The following is a 16,439-nucleotide window of genomic DNA, read 5'->3' on the forward strand; positions in this document are numbered from 1 at the left end:
AGATGAGTCCATGACCCAAATCCCTGTGGGCAGCTGCAGTCCCTCCTTCCTCACCACCACTGTCAATGCCTGTGGCCATGCCAGACCCTGTTTGCAGCCTGCTTCACACCAGTTTTTTGGGGAATGACCCAAAACCAGCCCTTTTGGCCAGCTCAGGATACACGCCCTCCATCCTTTTGCTGGAGAGCAAACCCAGCCTGACATTGCCACCAGCTCCTCCCCTGTGCTCCCTCCCCACCCTGGCCAGGCCAAGGCAGCACAACAGCAGCACCACCAAACCTTCTGCAATATCCTCACTGTATCCATCCAAACCCTACAGGAACCCAATATCTCACTATCCAAACAGGAGCCCAATATCTCAATATCCAAACCCTACAGGAGCCCAATATCCTCAATGTATCCAAATCCTACAGGAGCCCAATATCCTCATTGTATCCAAACCCTACAGGAGCCCAAAATCTCACTGTATCCAAATCTTACAGGAGCCAAATATCTCAATATCCAAACAGGAGCCCAATATCTCAACATCCAAACCCTACAGGAGCCCAATATCCTCAATGTATCCAAATCTTACAGGAGCCCAATATCTCACTATCCAAACCCTACAGGAGCCCACTATCTCATTGTATCCAAATCTTACAGGAGCCAAATATTTCACTATCCAAACAGGAGCCCAATATCTCACTATCCAAACCCTACAGGAGCCCAATATCTCACTATCCAAACCCTACAGAAGCCCAATATCTCAATATCCAAACAGGAGCCCAATATCTCACTACCCAAACCCTACAGGAGCCCAAGGGCAGAGCCAGCAGGAGTGCCCAGGGAACATCACCCCAAGGAGCAGGGGAAAGCCCTGCCCTGCTCAGCCCCTGTGCACATGGGCTGAGAGTGGATCATTCCTCCTCCTTACAAATAGGGAACAGCAATATTTATTAAACATGTCTAGTTTTTCTGCTTTATTATGCATTTTACCTCTCCTCAGCCGTGATAAGTCTACACAAACCATTATTAGAATTTCTTTTGTTCCTAATACAAATACTTTCTTACTGTTCCTTGCACTGACAGTCACAGATTTTTTTCCCTTGTGTTTTTAACTTCCTTTATCCATTTTCTGCACTTGATAACTTCTAACTCAAGGATAACTGTCACCTCTTCCTCTTAATATTCCTTTTTTTCCCTTTTATTCTGTTTTATTTCTACCCTGCTCACAGGAGCTCAGGCTGCAAGGAAGGGAGGGGAGGCAGGGAAAGGGGGCTCAGGTCCTGCCCCACACCAGCTGCACCCTACATGGAGACCAATTTTAAGCCCAGACTATGGGGCAGTGACCACACTTTGGTAAAAATGCCTGCAAATGGCACAGAGGACAGCAAAGACCCAAAAAGTGAAACTCAGGACCTTCCTGTGAAATCCCACCTGTAACCAGGCAGCAGGGTGGGAACTGAGGAGGGCCTGAGCCAAAGGGAGCCCCTCTGAGTAAGCCAGACACCATCAAAACCAAAGTGAAAACAGATGCCAGCATATAAAACCTATTTAAACTAATGCCTGAGAAAATCAAAGTTACAGGAACATCCAGTGTAAGTGAAGCATTTTCTATTGATGAGGTCATAAATGTTCTGTATCCCTGAAGAGCCTCATAAAATTTCAGGTAGGAGACAAAAGACTCAAGGCATTGCAATGCAGATCCAAATTACATGGGAATGATGGAGCTGTGTTGACAGAGAAGCAAAGTGCAGCCCAAGAACTGAAACAGGATTATTATGACAGAAGGTAGCAGAGAACCCTGATGGACTGGGAGCCCATCCCAGAACAGCAGAGCACAGAGGGATGCTCAAAATGCCAAGGAACACCAGAGAGGCTGCAGCTCTCTGCCAAGGCAGGAAACACAATTTCAGTCAGAGGAGAATTCAGACAATCCCACAGAGACTTGCAAATGTGAAAGGCAGTTTGATGCAAAATGGTGCTCAAGGTCCCACACACAGCACTTCTGTCCCCACACATGGCACATCAGGGAATCCCTGACTAGTTTGGGTTAAAAGGGACATTAAAGCCCATCCAGTGCCACCCCTGCCATGGCAGGGACACCTCCCACTGTCCCAGGTGCTCCCAGCCCTGTCCAGCCTGGCCTTGGGCACTGCCAGGGATCCAGGGGCAGCCACAGCTGCTCTGGGCACCCTGTGCCAGGGCCTGCCCACCCTCACAGGGAACAATTCCCAATTCCCAATATCCCATCCAGCCCTGCCCTCTGGCACTGGGAGCCATTCCCTGTGTCCTGTCCCTCCATCCTTTGTAAAGAATCTCTCTCCATGTTTCTTGCAGGCTCCCACAGTGAGGTCACCCCAAAGCCTTCTCTTTTCCAGGCTGAAAAATCCCAATTCTCTCAGCTTTTCCTCACAGGAGGAACCATTCTGTGATTCTATAAACAGGAAAATTTGTTAAGAGTGTTAATGGAGCAGCTAAAAGGCCTTGCAGGTGAGGTGGAAAACTTGGAGATGATTATCACCTTCCAAAGGGGGTTTGTTAAACAAAAATCATACTTTAACAGCAGAGGGGAAAAGGCCATTAGAAATAAAAAGTCACCCTCAGAAAGAAATCCAAATTAGGAAATTATAAACTCAAGGAAGCTACACTTTAAGCCATAAAAAAGTCAATCCAGAAAAAATTTGGAGAAACAGGTCACTGAAGAAAAAAAATTAATAATCAAACACAGAAGCAGCAGAAATCTGCCAGATTCTGATATAAATCAAGTATTGAAGAAAGATAAAACCACAGGATAAAAATTCAACTTCTTTGCACCAGAGCTCATTTCTGACAGGGCTCAGTACTTCCCTTCCTGGACTCTTCCTTCATGAGGAATGAGGGGAGCATCTGCCTCAAACTGCAGGAAAAGCTGCAGACCTGCCTAGCAAAACTAACAGCAAAAACCTAAAAATCTCCAGGGCCCAACAGCATCCAGCCAAAAGTCTGAAAGGCATTAAGCTATTAAAATCACCCAGCACCCCCAAAACCACTGCTGTCCACCTATGACCCAGCCAGCACTGAATGTGACCCCCACTGTTTCAAAAGGCTCCAAGGAACTGCAGAACTTCATTTTTGTGGCAGAAAAATGACTATAAACAGTAATTAAAAAAAAAACAAACAAAAAAAAAACCACCCCAGAATAATTTAAAGTGTTCCCATGGATTAGAAAGGAACACCAGGAGTCACTCTGGTTCCTGCAGCCATCAGAGGCAGCTGCAGGTAGAACAGGGCGTGGTGCACCCAGACTTCCAAAAGAGTTTGCTCTGCAAAGGCTCTCGTGGCAAGTGCACTCACAGCACTTTCACATGCACAGGATGAAGTAAGAAGTCACCTCATTGATTAACCACTGATTAAGAGAGGGAAAATAAAGGGCAGGAACAGTTCATTATCACAGTGGGGTCCCACAGCCATCTGCTCCGAGCGCCGGGTGGGGCTGGGGAGGGAGCAGAGCAGGGAAAGGAGCTCCTGGAGCACACAGAGGTGCCCAAATGTGCCACCAGCACCCACCAAGGTGCCCAAATCAGCCTCCAGCACCCACCAAGGTGCCCAAATGAGCCACCAGCACCCACCAAGGTGCCCAAATGAGCCACCAGCAATCACCAAGGTGCCCAAATGTGCCACCAGCACCCACCAAGGTAAGGCAGGAGGCTCAAGGGCACCTCTGCAGCAGCTGAGGGCCTCTGATGGAACCTTGAGAGGGAGCAGAGCACGGAAAGCAGCTCCTGAAGCACATCAAGGTGCCCAAATGAAACACCAGCACTCACCAAGGTGCCCAAATGGGCCATTAGCACTCACCAGGGCAAGGCAGGAGGCTCAGGGGCACCTCTGCAGCAAGTGAGGGCCTCTGATGGAACCTTGGGAGGGAACAATCCAGGGAAAGCAGCCCAAGCACTTTACCAAGGTGCCCAAATGAGCCACCAGCACCCACCAAGGTGCCCAAATGGGCCATTAGCACTCACCAGGGCAAGGCAGGAGGCCCAGGGGCTCAGGGGCACCTCTGCAGCAGCTGAGGGCCTCTGACAGAACCAGCTACTCATTATGGGCCTGGGGACAGAAATGTGCCATGCACAAAGCCTCACCCACAGCCCCAGTCATCCACCTGCACAGAGACTGCAAAACAAAACCAGGGAGCAGACCAGGGCAAGACGGGTGATCCAGCCAGGCAAACTCTCCTGTGCCATGGACAAGGTGGCCAGAACAGCCCCAAAGAGCACCTCAGGGAAAAGGGACACCAGGATAGCTCAGCTTTGCTTCCCAAAGCACAAAGCTAAACCCTAAAAATAAATCCCACAAGCAAGCGAAAGCAAATATTTTTCAGTCCCCTATTTGCCTAAATAAATTGCAGATGCTGCAATTATCCAAATGATTGCCTTGGTGGTGGGTAATGCCAGGCTATGGAAAATCCACATCCCAAGGGGCTGCAGCACATCCTGGGACAAGATCCGAGGAGCCTCCAAAGTGGGCACAGCACTGAGGTGAGCAAGAAACTCACCTGAAGCAGTGGAAAATACAGCTCTGACAGTAAATCATGTATCCCATAGCTGGAGCTACAAAGAACCTGAGTATGGGACAGCTGGCAAGGCTGCAAGCTCACAAGGAAACCCCAAAACCAGCCTGCATCAGCCTTTGCTTCTTCTGATTTATGGGGTTGGTCACCCCACAACACCTGGTGATGGAGAACTGGGAATGAGAGCTGCTGATTGCTTTTGAAAAGGCATCCCTGTGATGGAGAGGGCACAGAAACACCCAGGGAGGGCAGGAGACACCAAGGAGCTCAAGCTGGGAGAGCAGAGAGCTCCTGCAAAGGGACAGAGCTGAGAGCAAAACTCCCTGTGCCCTGAAACAGAGATGGGAAACACAGCAGAGCAGCAAAGTCAAAGGAAAATACAGGAGGAGAGACTTGTGGAGGTGTCCAAGGGGGGAAAATGGTTATGATCCAACATCTCACCTTGCCCATGCAGAATTATCAACAGATCTTGCACAGAAATCAGGAATGAAGGCAGCATGTTTGCTGAGCCCTCAGCTCTTCCATCCAGCACTGGGCCACCTCTGACAGCCCTAAATAATCTCCAGGAAGAAAGAACAGTTCCAATTTCTTTGAGTTTACAGCCTGAAGCTTGGAAAAATGTAACAAAAATAATTGGACAAAAAGTTGAAAACTTCTGGTGTCCCAAAAAGAAAGAAAAAAAAAAGTTTCTGCAGTTTGCTTCTGAAAAATTTCCTACTGCTTTTTTGGGTTTGTGGGATCATTAAAATAGCTGAGCTGGGAACGTCATGACTTGGTTGGTTTGGCTAATAAAGAGTACCTTCTGGGCTGGAACAGTGGGGATGTTTATGGGGAAAAAAGGCTTTTTGTGAAGAAAATGGAGTCAACTATTGATATGCAAAATAGACCAAATTATTATTTATATAGGAAACTATCCTAACGTGATCAAACTTTAAATATTAAAAAAAAAAAACCAACCCAACACTTTGGCAGAAAAGGAACTAAAAGTAGTATTGCTGGTGCCAGAATATTGCTTAATGAGAGGTTGTAATAATGGATTTGTATTTCTTGTGTGAGGCCCTCCTGCCATAGAGACAGCTCAGGTAGAGGGATGGGGTGTTTTGGAAACAACATTGGCCAAACACTTGAAAATTCCATAAATCAAGCAGAGACAGATTTTTTTTTTTTTTTCTATTTTTGGGTGGGAGGAAGGAAGAGCCTTGAAAAATGTAAATATTCAAATGCAATTTTTTCCTCCAGAATGCCGTTTTGCTCATGATATTCTCCTAACAAAACAAACTCCGCCTGTCCTGCAGAGGCAAAGGGACAGGCTGGAGCCCAGGAATTAGGGAATGTTTCACTGACTTCAGTCAGAGCTGCTTGTAGGGAAATTTAACCACAAGCCTAAATCCCCACAGGACTCATCCCTAAGTGAATTCCAAAGCAGAACAAAAATTAGAGATTGAAGATTAAAAATAAAAAAAAAAAAATCTAAAAAACCCCAAACCACATCTCCTATGAGGAAAAGTCAAGACAGAAATGGAAAATTCCTTGCTGGCAAGGATGCTAATTGCATACCTTGTGCTAAGAGCTGAATATCATAAATTTCTACATATATATTTAATTAGGTTAATTTGCAAACCGTAGACATATGTCTGCTTAAAGCAGACAGGAACATTTCATTTTATACATTTTAAATCTCACATAATGAACTCCAATCACAAGCAGTGTTTATGCTGCAGGAGGACGGCCAGGAGCTCCCTATCAAAGGAGGGAAGCACAAACATTTCCCACTCACACAAACAAACAGCCACAACGTGGGACTTATCTCCTCCACCTTATCAGGAACCAAAAGCAAACGCAGCAGCACTCTCAGCAAATCTACTTGCTGGCAACTAAACCAAATCAGATTACATAGGGAAAAAAAAAGAAAAAAACCCAACAACAACAAAACAAACAAAAACAAAAAAACAAGAAAACCCACCAAAAATTTAAACACATGCAAGATTTCAAGAAAAGGGACCTCACTGAATTTTGAGGTTTTTTTCTCATTTATGAAGGGCACTGCCATTCCATCCATGTGGATCACAGAGAATATCCACAGATGGAAGAAATCCACAGGGATCCCCCAGCCCAGCAGCCCCAGCCTGGGCACCCCTGGCAGCGCTGCCCAAAGGCTCCTGGAGCTCTGGCAGCCTCGGGGCCGTGCCCATTCCCTGGGCAGTGCCAGCACCCTCTGGGGTGCTGTTCTCCAATAAATGTTCCAGGGGACTCTCCCACATCCCCTGGCATCTGCCAGCAGCCCCAGGAGCAGCACACAGCAGGGCTCCCAGGCCCCTGGGGATGCACTGTGGCTCTCTGGGTACATTTACGTTTTTTTATTTCTCTTTTACATTTACATGTTTTATTTCTCACCCAGTGCCCTCCCCAGCTCCAGGCACAGCGGTTCCCCTGCCAGGCTGAGTCTCTGGCACGTCCTAACAAACCCCATGGAGCAGAAATGCCAATTCCAACTGCTGTTATCACCAACCAGCCAAATTTATAGGCCTCTAAAATAAAGGCATGTAAGAAAGTAAAAGTATCCTGCCCTTGGAGTTAATGTGCAGTAACCCCAGCAGTACTAACCATAAACAGAGAGATGCCCTGAAGCCAAGTCACAACACATCCCAGGGCACCTTCCTGGTGGTCATTCATTAATTCCTTCCCTGGTGAAGTCCAACTCCAGCCCTGCCAGTCCAACCCCAAGGCCACCAAAGGCCAGGTCCCAGGCTGTCCCCTGGTGTCACTGCCACTGCCATTGCCCCTCAGCATCTTCAACAACATCCCCTGACTACAAAGAGAAATCCTAGTGATTCCCAAGGGGATTTTCAGAACCCCCTGCCACCAGCCTGATCCAAATCCAGCCATCCCTCCCTACAGAGGTTTCCAAAATGCATGCACAAATTCAAAAAGGTGTTTTATTCCCAGCCAATAATTATTCTGCCTTCTTACAACTCTCTTCCCACCCTCAAAATCACAAATATCTCACAAATGCCAGTGAAAGCTCAGGATTTGCAGCCCACAGAGTAAGGCACATCAGACCTCAAGTGACAGATTTACACCCAGAAAAGCAGGAGCTATTCTTGGGTTTGGAGCCAGAGCCCTACTGGGGCTGCCTGCACGCTGTTCTCTGGATGCTCACAGCTCCATCCACCAGCCTGCAGACTTAACTCAAGAAATTGTACAAATCTGCTGGAAACTGGTTTCATTCATTCATCCTCTCCTTGTGTAACTAAGTAAATAGAATAGTAGTAAAAAAGAAATCTCACCAAAACACAGACAACTCGATTTCCAGGGTGCAGCACCCACACCCTGCCCTGCTCCCAGCCCACGTCGCTCCAGGTTTTCCTCCAGGTTCCCCTCCTGGCTCTCCCACACCAGCAGAGCTGCTGGCTTTGGATGCAGTTCTGAAAACTGAGGTTTAATATTTCTAAAAATAGGTCTGAAGCAATTAAATACTTGCACTAAAATTGTTCTCAACATACTGGAAGCAGTAAATGACGGCCCTTCAACGCAAGCACACCCAACTCCTGCAAACTGACTTGTGCTGCTATTTTCAGGCAGGAAAGGATACCTACACCCACACAGAGCAAAAAATGAACTTCCATAAGATTACTGCTGCCTGTGTGTATCTAGTAAAATGAAATCACAACAAATATTAAATCCTGAAGAGCCTGGAGACACAGTGGTGCCATCAGGACACCAGCACTGGCGTGTGAGCACATTTGGCCACCCAGCCTGGCTCAGCTCACTGCAAGTAGGAAAGTCTGACATACCTGGCTGCTCTCACTTCTGTCTGTTGCTGAGATATCAAACCTTGTGTGATAACAACCCTGATTTCTAAACCAGGGCAGAAAACACCACAGAGCTCCTGTGATCCTGGCCCAGGCACAGTATGCACCCAACATCCCTCACAGCATCCCAGACCCACCCAAGAGCCTCCCTGCATCCTGGAGTGTCCCAGGCACATCCACATGCACCAACACAGCATTTTGATCCCTCAAATACCTATGGCAGCTCCTCCAGGCTCCAGCAGCTCCTCTCTGCTCCACACTCTGACATTCATGTTTCCCTTTGTCAGCCCCTTATCAGCGCAGGCAAATTCTCCAGTCTCTACTTCTCCACTTCCAGCCTTATTTTCCACATTTCACCAGCCAAATATAGACATGAAACAAGCAGGAGTGCTGGGAATCACAAGCAAGGAAAGCCTTGCCTATATAATTAAATCTTTGCAGGTACAGTACAGCAGAGAAACCTTTCTAAGCACACTCTGGAGTGCCTTGGAAATACAGGTGAGGGAAATAAAGGGAGGAACTCCCAAAGAAAGCTGTGCTAGCAGAGGAACTGGTGTGGTGACACTGCTCCCACCACCAAAAAGCACAAGGCTTGGCCACCCTTGGCCCTTGCCATGGGGACAGCCCCATGCCAGGCTGACCCAGGGCTCTGCAGTTTCACCCCAGAAGAGCCACATGGCCTGCAGCTTCTCCTGAGGCAGCACAGCTCCACAAGTGCCATCACCTGCCAGGGTGGGACTCTGCCCTGGCCTGGGCCAAGAGTCACCTGGGCACAGCCAGGGAGGCACAGGCAGGGGGTGCAGCTGGTCTGAGCCCATCTGGGCAGGCAGAACACGCCCTGTGCCCCCCAGGCTGCCCCAGGCAGGATCCCAGCTGGAGCAAGAGCTCCCAGCATGCTGGCACAAGCCCTCGCAGCCCGGTCAGTGAACCAGAGCTAACTGCCACTCAAGTGCCAAAAATCTGGAAAACACACAGCACAAGAACTCTTCTCCATGGGTACAGAGGGGGTTTAATGACGGGGATGGATTCTAATCTACCTGTGTCACTGCCATGCTGCTCATGCCCTCAGTGCTGCCTCCTTGCCCAAATGCACCACTGAGAATACAAAGCTTCTCTGCACTTCCAATGAGCACAGGGGAGAATTTTCTTGATTTAATCTCTTTTTTCTGCCACTGCTCGCTTTGAGAGAATCCAACAAGTGAAACCCAAGCAGCTTGGCCAGCACCTCCCTGTGCATTTACACTCTCAGCAGTGCTGGAGTACAAACCCCACATTTCAGGAGGTGACCTGTGTCCATCATCTGGGCTCTGACACGCATGTTCCAGCATGAGCAAAGCAATTTCAGTGTGGAAAGAGCCTCACTGCTGAGCCCAGCCCAAGGGATGACCAACACTGACACTGAGCATCCTGCCCCACCAGCAGCAGGGGACACAAAGGTCCAGGGATGAGAGGATCCAATGGACTCAAGGTCTGACCATCAAAGCTCAACCAAGAGACCACTGTGAGTGTACCTTGGAACACCAAGGAGAGAGTGCAAGGCAGCTTTGATGTCTTCAGCACATCCTGGGAAGGGACCTCCTGTGCAGAGAGAGCATCTGCTCAGCCCTTCCCCTCCTCCAGAGGAGACACTAGTGAGCAGCAATGCCTGCCACATCCCAGGGTCACCTGAACAGCCACAGCCACATCCCAGGGTCACCTGAACAGCCACAGCCACATCCCAGCTTCCCATGGCCAGCAGGGACAGCAGGCACCAAACCCTGCTCCATCCAGAGCCCTCCAACAGCTGCAGCCACGGGTTTGGGGAGAAACAGCTGCTGCTGAAGCCACCATCATTTTTGATTATTAAATTCTGCATCCTCTTGGTTCTGTTCCCATGCTACAAGCTCTATACATGTGGTGTATATTATATATCACATATTGTGTACTACACAGACTCGTGTTTTTCCACTCCCTCTCTGTTCCAACTTTACCCCACTGTCACCAGAGCTAACCAAAGCCACCAGCAGCTGCTCCTACACAGGGCACCTTCCCCACAGCAGGAGCCCCTGCCTTCCCCATCCCTTTTCCTGGTGCCATGGTTTCAAAATTCAGCCCTCACGTGACGAGGCAGAGCCACTGTGACAAGCTGCACCAGAGCCCTGTGCCCCTGATGAAAGGCACATTGCAAATGGTTATTTTTCATATACTATCCATGGTAAACAGCAGCATTCATTTCTATTCCCTTGCTCCAGACAAATCAATGATTGTTAATGCAAAGTCAACACGTCCAGATGTAGTTTGCATACTAGTTAACCACTAAATTGGCATCACACAGTACAAAATAATCAAGAGACATTCAAGGAACCAAACAAAAGCAAAAAGGAGGCAGATGACTAGCAATTAATCCATAAAAGACCTTTAAAAATTAGAAACTTCTTCCCCAGAAAACACGGTATGGCCAAATGGAATCCGTAAATGTGAAATTCCAAATATGCACAATGCTGGATGCACAGAAATGTGGAAATTGCAAGAAATAAATATCTCCTGGGGCCATTTCCCCACATCCCTTACCAAGAACACACACAGCCTCCAGCAGCACTGGCAGCCCCTGCCCAGGCACCTCTTCCCCTCATCCCCCTTGGTACATGATGTACAAACAGTGCCTGATCTGGCACACCTCTGACAAAACTCTCTTTTTGGGGTGGCTCCCCACACCTGCAGGAGCACACAAACAACCACCTGCAGGGACCCAAGCATGGACTGGAGCAAGCCCAGAGCCCAGGGTAGCACCCCCAGGGAATGGGGCATGCAGCAAACCCTGGGGATGTGCCACCCTTGTGCACACCCTCACCCCACAGCACCCCGGGCAGGCTGGCACACTCCCTCAAATCTGAGCCAGGCTCAAGCTGAGGATACTCAGGTAGAGGCCACCAGAGGCTCCATGGGCAGTGCCAGGGACCCAACAGTGCCACACACCCAGAGCCAGTGTGGCCCTGCAGAACCTGCCCATGGGGCTGCGCCATGGGGCTGTGCCATGGGGGCTGTGCCTGTGCCATGGGGGCTGTGCCATGGGGGCCGTGCCAGGGGGACCTGTCCATGGGGGCTGTGCCATGGGCACCACATCCAGGAGCAGCATCCAGGACCTCATACCAAGTCCTGCCATGCCATGGTAGGAAGGTCAAAATCCTTGAATGGGCACAGCATCCAAAGAATTACTGACCCACGGAATATCCTCCTGAGCTGGGATGGACCCACCAGGATCCCCCAGCCCAGCCCCTGTCCCTGCCCAGCCCCCCCAGCCCGGGCACCCCTGGCAGCGCTGCCCAAAGGCTCCTGCAGCTCTGGCAGCCTCGGGGCCGTGCCCATTCCCTGGGCAGCCTGGGCAGAGCCAGCACCCTCTGGGGGCAGAGCCTTGCCCTGAGCTCCAGCCTGAGCTGCCCTGGCACAGTAGGCACAAATCCTGACTCTGTATCAGCATGACTCTTAGAGCAGGTTTCAACCCTCCCCCCTGCAAAATAAAATTAAAATTAAATTAATCTAATTTTTAGAACACTAATTCCACTCTAATTTCACTCCTGCACTTGCATAATTGCAAACTTGACTGTGCCACGTGACTGCACCCGTGAACTGAACTATTCCCAGCGTTGCATTATGGCAGTGATATATATTTAAATTATCCTAGAGTCATGCAATAACCTCCCAAGGTTTTATATGGCATTTGTATAAATATTATCTACTACTTTAATAATATTATGTCTGTTTTCATTCTGGGATGAAAATATGTCACTGAAAATGAGGTCCTGGAAATTTTTCTTTTTTAAAAAATACATTTCAGTTATGTCACAAGAAATCTGTTGGTATCACTCAGCTGAGCTCCCTCCCTCCCCTTCCCCTTCCAGGCTGCCAACAGCAATTTTGAAAAGGATAAAATATTGATCAACTTTCCAGAAGAAAAAAAAAAAAAAAAAAAAAAAGGGAAAAAAAAAAATCCCCCTGAAGGCAGACTGCAATGAAAAATTATGAAATCTTTTCCAGGCAGGAGCAGGTTTGTGCTGGAAGGAGAGGCAGAAAGGTGAGATTCAGACCCATGAGAAGGAGCTGGTGCTGGAAAGCTGCAGCTCCCCAGGGAGCTGAAGCTGGGCAGGGTTGCAGCTCCCAGAGCATCCCCGTGCAGAGGACACGGGCTCGCCCCCAGCGCTGCAGAGCTCACACAGCACCCCCAGCACAGCCGGGAACTCCTCCAGCCAGGCCTGCCCTGCTCTGCTGCACCACAACTCAAATGGCATCACTGCCACGCTGGGCACTGTCACCCCAGAACTGAGGCTTGCTCGTTAATTTAATTAAAACGCAGCACCCATCGGTGCATCCCCCCTAAATCCCAAATCCACAGGGATGCTCCCCACATCTCCAGGAGTGTGGCAGGGCTAAGGAAAAGCATCACCAAAAGGTCTGGTTCACAAAAGAAAAAAATGTATGAAATCTTAAAATTTAAAAAAAAAAAATAATTTACAGCTAAATAGTTTGTTGGGGTACAGTGATATTGTAGTAAAAGTTCTGGGGTGCAGCTCAAGGAAGGGAAATCTTGGAGGGTAAAAATATGGAAACGCCACCAGGCTACAGCTTCCTGGATGAAACCATGAATAAAATATTCTCTGGGATTGTTTAATCCAATTTGGAGCATTGTGTGTAATTTTTACCCAGATGTGGCACCCGGCTCTAAGTGCTCCACTGCCGGGCTGGCACCGGCCTCCCGCTCCATTGCATTTCCATTATTTGCTAAAAAAGGGATTCAGGAAGAGGGTGGGTCCCTTTCGGGGGGGCTGGGGGCAAATAAATGCAAAAATAAAAATATGGAGTTGACATTTCGGAGTATTTCTTCCTCCACCCAAGAGTTATCCTGCTTTGCAAATTTTTTCCATTTCCCCCCCCCCTTTGAAAAACTCAAAACATGAAACAAATAAAGGGGAGAAAAGTGAAAACAGCCCCCGAACCCTGAATTCACCAGCCATTCCTTTCTGATTTCCATCAAATATCAAATTACAGGGAAGAGAAAATCAAAACCAAACAAAAAATCAAAATTAAAAAAAAAAAAACTTTTCAGGGTTTTGAGATTCAAAATTAAAAATTCATTCTGGTTTGAAATTTAATTTTATTTTGTGCAGCACCCAGATTTCAGCCTTTGCTAGTGGGTGCCCGGCAGTTCCAGAAATTCACTTTGGAGTTTAAAAATTTAAAAATGCTTTTTTTCAAAAAAAAAAAAAAAAAAAAAAAAATCCAAACTGCTGCAGCTGTGGAGCCAGCCATCTTGCTATTTTGTCCCCATTTTAGAGAGGATACTGTGTCAAGGTTGGTAAAACTCAATGTTGACCTAATCTTTCCTTTCCTCTCCCTCCCCCACTTTTGGGTGGAAAGGCCATGTAGCTCTCCTAGATTGCTTTTTTCTTGAAACAATGCATGTTTCAGTGCTCTTTTGTTATTTATTTTTAAAAAGATCAATACCAAGACCCCAGTATTCAAGGGCAACCCTACAATAATAAACCAGTGTGTGCACAGTCCAGAACTCGCAGGCACTCTGTAACAGCAAAATAATATGGATAGGACAGCATTTAAAACAAACAAACAAACAAAACAATTAAGAAAAACCCCACCAAAAATAATAATGAAAAAAAAAATTTCAATTCAAACTCCAGCAAGGCTTTAACAGTCAAGGAGAAAAAGGATTTTGAAATTCCGAAAAATATCATGGCTGAGCCCTTTAAAGGCACTTCAATTTGAAAAAAAAATGAAAATCACAAAATCTGCAATTATTTTTTCACAATATTGTTAATTATGCATATTCATAATATCATGGCGGACCTTATAATAAACCTGTGTAAATATTAGATTTATGTGAGCCATAGGACATGGAGTTATTACAGTGTGTTTAAAAAAAGAAAGAGGGAAAAAAACCCCTAAAAACCATAGTATGGAAATTTTCTTCTCTACAAAAGAAGTAGGAAATTAAATGCTGGAAACTGTTTTAATTATGCCAGGAGAAACCATCCAAAAAGCCAAGAAATTCTAAAATAAAACTGACATTCGACTCTTAATTTTGCTTGTCCTCGTGTTTTCTTGGACTGTGTTTAGAACCTCATTGTTTAACAGCAGTTTTGCATGAAATCCAAAATCACAAAAAAAAAAAAAAATTTTGGGTGTGTCCACAGCAAATTTTCTGGGTTCTTCATTTTCCTGCAAAACTCCTCATTTCAAACAAAATAACTTTATAAGCACTGCAGCAAAAAGGAAAAAAAAATGAACCCTGAGTTTTGGCAGAGCTTGCTGCACAAGTTCAAAATTACAATGAAGCCCAATTCCTAATTGCTCCGGAACAGCAATTCTCCCACTTTCCCAAACTAATCCCTCCCTGCAGCTCACCCGGGGGGGCCCACCAAAAACTTGACTCACTTTCCTTTCCCAGCACTCTGCTGCTCCCAGGCTCCGTTTTTCTCCAGAAAATGGGGGTGGAGGGAGAAAAACCTGAATTCATTCAAATTCCTGTTTAATTTTCATTTCCATGAGCTGGGCTTTGGCTCCAAAAGGGACAAATACGAAATTTGCGGGGCGCTGCGGAAGCTGCCGGAGGAACCCCAACATGGGGGATCCAACCCCAACTTTCTGGGAAAAAAATTTAGAAATAGCAGAATATTTCCTTTTTTTTTTTTTCAATTTTAATTTTTTTTTTTTATTTACGAAATAGTCTCCTCTAGGTGGCGTCGTTTTAATGGAAAAAAAAATGGGGGGGAAAAAAAAACCAAAACGTTCTGGAGGAAAAATTAAGAGAAGGAGGAAAAAAAATTTAAAAAAAAAAAAAAAAAGAAAGAAGGAAAAGAAAAAGAAAAAGGGCCGGGAAGGGGCGCGGGGCGCGGAGCGCGGCGGGGCCGGGCCGGGCCGGGCCGGGGAGCGGGGCCGGGCCGGGCCGAGGGGCGGCTCGTCCCCGACATGGCTGCTGAGCTCCGCTTTGTTTTCCGCCGGTCCGAGCGGCCGCGGGCTCCGGCACCGCGGGGTCCGAGGAGCCGCTGCCGGCGCTGCCCCCGCGCACTGCGCCAAAGCGCCGCCGGGGCTCCGCGACGGGGCGGCTGCGGCTGCCGCCCTCCCTCCTTCCCTTCCCTTCCGTTCCCTTCCTCCCCGCTCCCTCCGCCTCCCCCCGGGGACACGCCGCCCGGCCGCCGCGTACCTGCGCTGCCGCCGCCGCCGGAGCGGAGCCGTCCGGCTGGTTCATGGGGCTGGGGCGGGAGCAGGCGAGCCCCGCGCCGCCGCGGCCTGCGATCCGCCCGCCGCGCACAAAGCCGCCGCCGCCGCCGCCGCTGCCTCCTTTCCGCCCTCCCAGGAGCGGCGAGTGGGGGCGATGCCCCCGCTGCGCGGGTGGGCGGCTCGCCGGGCTGCTGCAGCCCCCCTTCCCCCCGGGGCATGGGCCGGGGCGGCCGCCGCGGGCACGGGCGCTGCCGCTAGCGGCGCGGCGCGCAGGGCTGGGCGGGCGCCTCCCGCTGCCGAGCCCGCGCCGCCGCCATCACGAGCCGCTCTGGGGGCAGCTCCAGCCGCAGCGCGCTCGCAGCCGGCGGCGCCGGGAGAAAGGGGCTGAGTCTGGCCCGGCGCGGGAGCCCCGCCGCCCGCCCGGCCGGCCCCGCGCTGCCCTCCGCCCCCGCGCCGGGCACCGCGCAGCCCGGCCCGGCCCGGCCCGGCCGCCGCCCGGCGGGCGCGGGGCCGCCCGGCGCCGTGGGGCCGCTCCGCGCTGCGGCGCCCCCCGGGAGGTGTCCCGCGGTGGGTGGGTGTGCGGCGGGCTGCGGGCTGGGGACCCGGGCCCCGGGGACCCGACCCAACGTGGGGAGAGCCCCCGGGCCGGGCAGGGGGCGAGAGCACGGCCGGTGGGAGCTGCGGGCACAGCCCGGGTCCCGCACGGCTTCCCCAGGCCTCGCACCCCTCGTACACCTCACTGAACACGTGGGGAAGGGTCCAGGGATGAAGCGGCATCCGAGGGGACGCGGGGTGAGAGGGGACAGAGGGCCCGCCAGAAGGGACACGAGGGAACAGCTGGAGCTGTGTCAGGGAGGGTCAGGCTGGAGCTCAGGGCAAGGCTCTGCCCC

At 49.6% G+C, this 16,439-nt stretch overlaps 1 protein-coding gene across 13 annotated transcripts in view; it reads right to left on the reverse strand.

The window, feature by feature from the left end:
* ZNF618 (zinc finger protein 618) overlaps positions 1-16,045 on the reverse strand; it is a 147,874-nt gene extending 131,829 nt beyond the window's left edge. For 5 of the 13 annotated variants that reach the window (XM_074556423.1, XM_074556422.1, XM_074556430.1 and 2 more), the window contains exon 1: positions 15,533-16,043. In XM_074556423.1, coding sequence (XP_074412524.1) covers positions 15,533-15,577 — 45 coding nt within the window. In that variant the 5' untranslated portion in view covers positions 15,578-16,043. Of the gene's footprint in view, positions 1-14,763; positions 14,995-15,532 lie in introns of those variants that run through there. The other 8 variants (XM_074556431.1, XM_074556429.1, XM_074556424.1 and 5 more) reach the window with 4 other exon arrangements.
* Between the last annotated feature and the right edge of the window lie 394 nt (positions 16,046-16,439).

The sequence above is a fragment of the Zonotrichia albicollis genome, chromosome 21, assembly GCF_047830755.1.
Source record: "Zonotrichia albicollis isolate bZonAlb1 chromosome 21, bZonAlb1.hap1, whole genome shotgun sequence".
In the NCBI taxonomy this organism is placed as follows: Eukaryota; Metazoa; Chordata; class Aves; order Passeriformes; family Passerellidae; genus Zonotrichia; species Zonotrichia albicollis.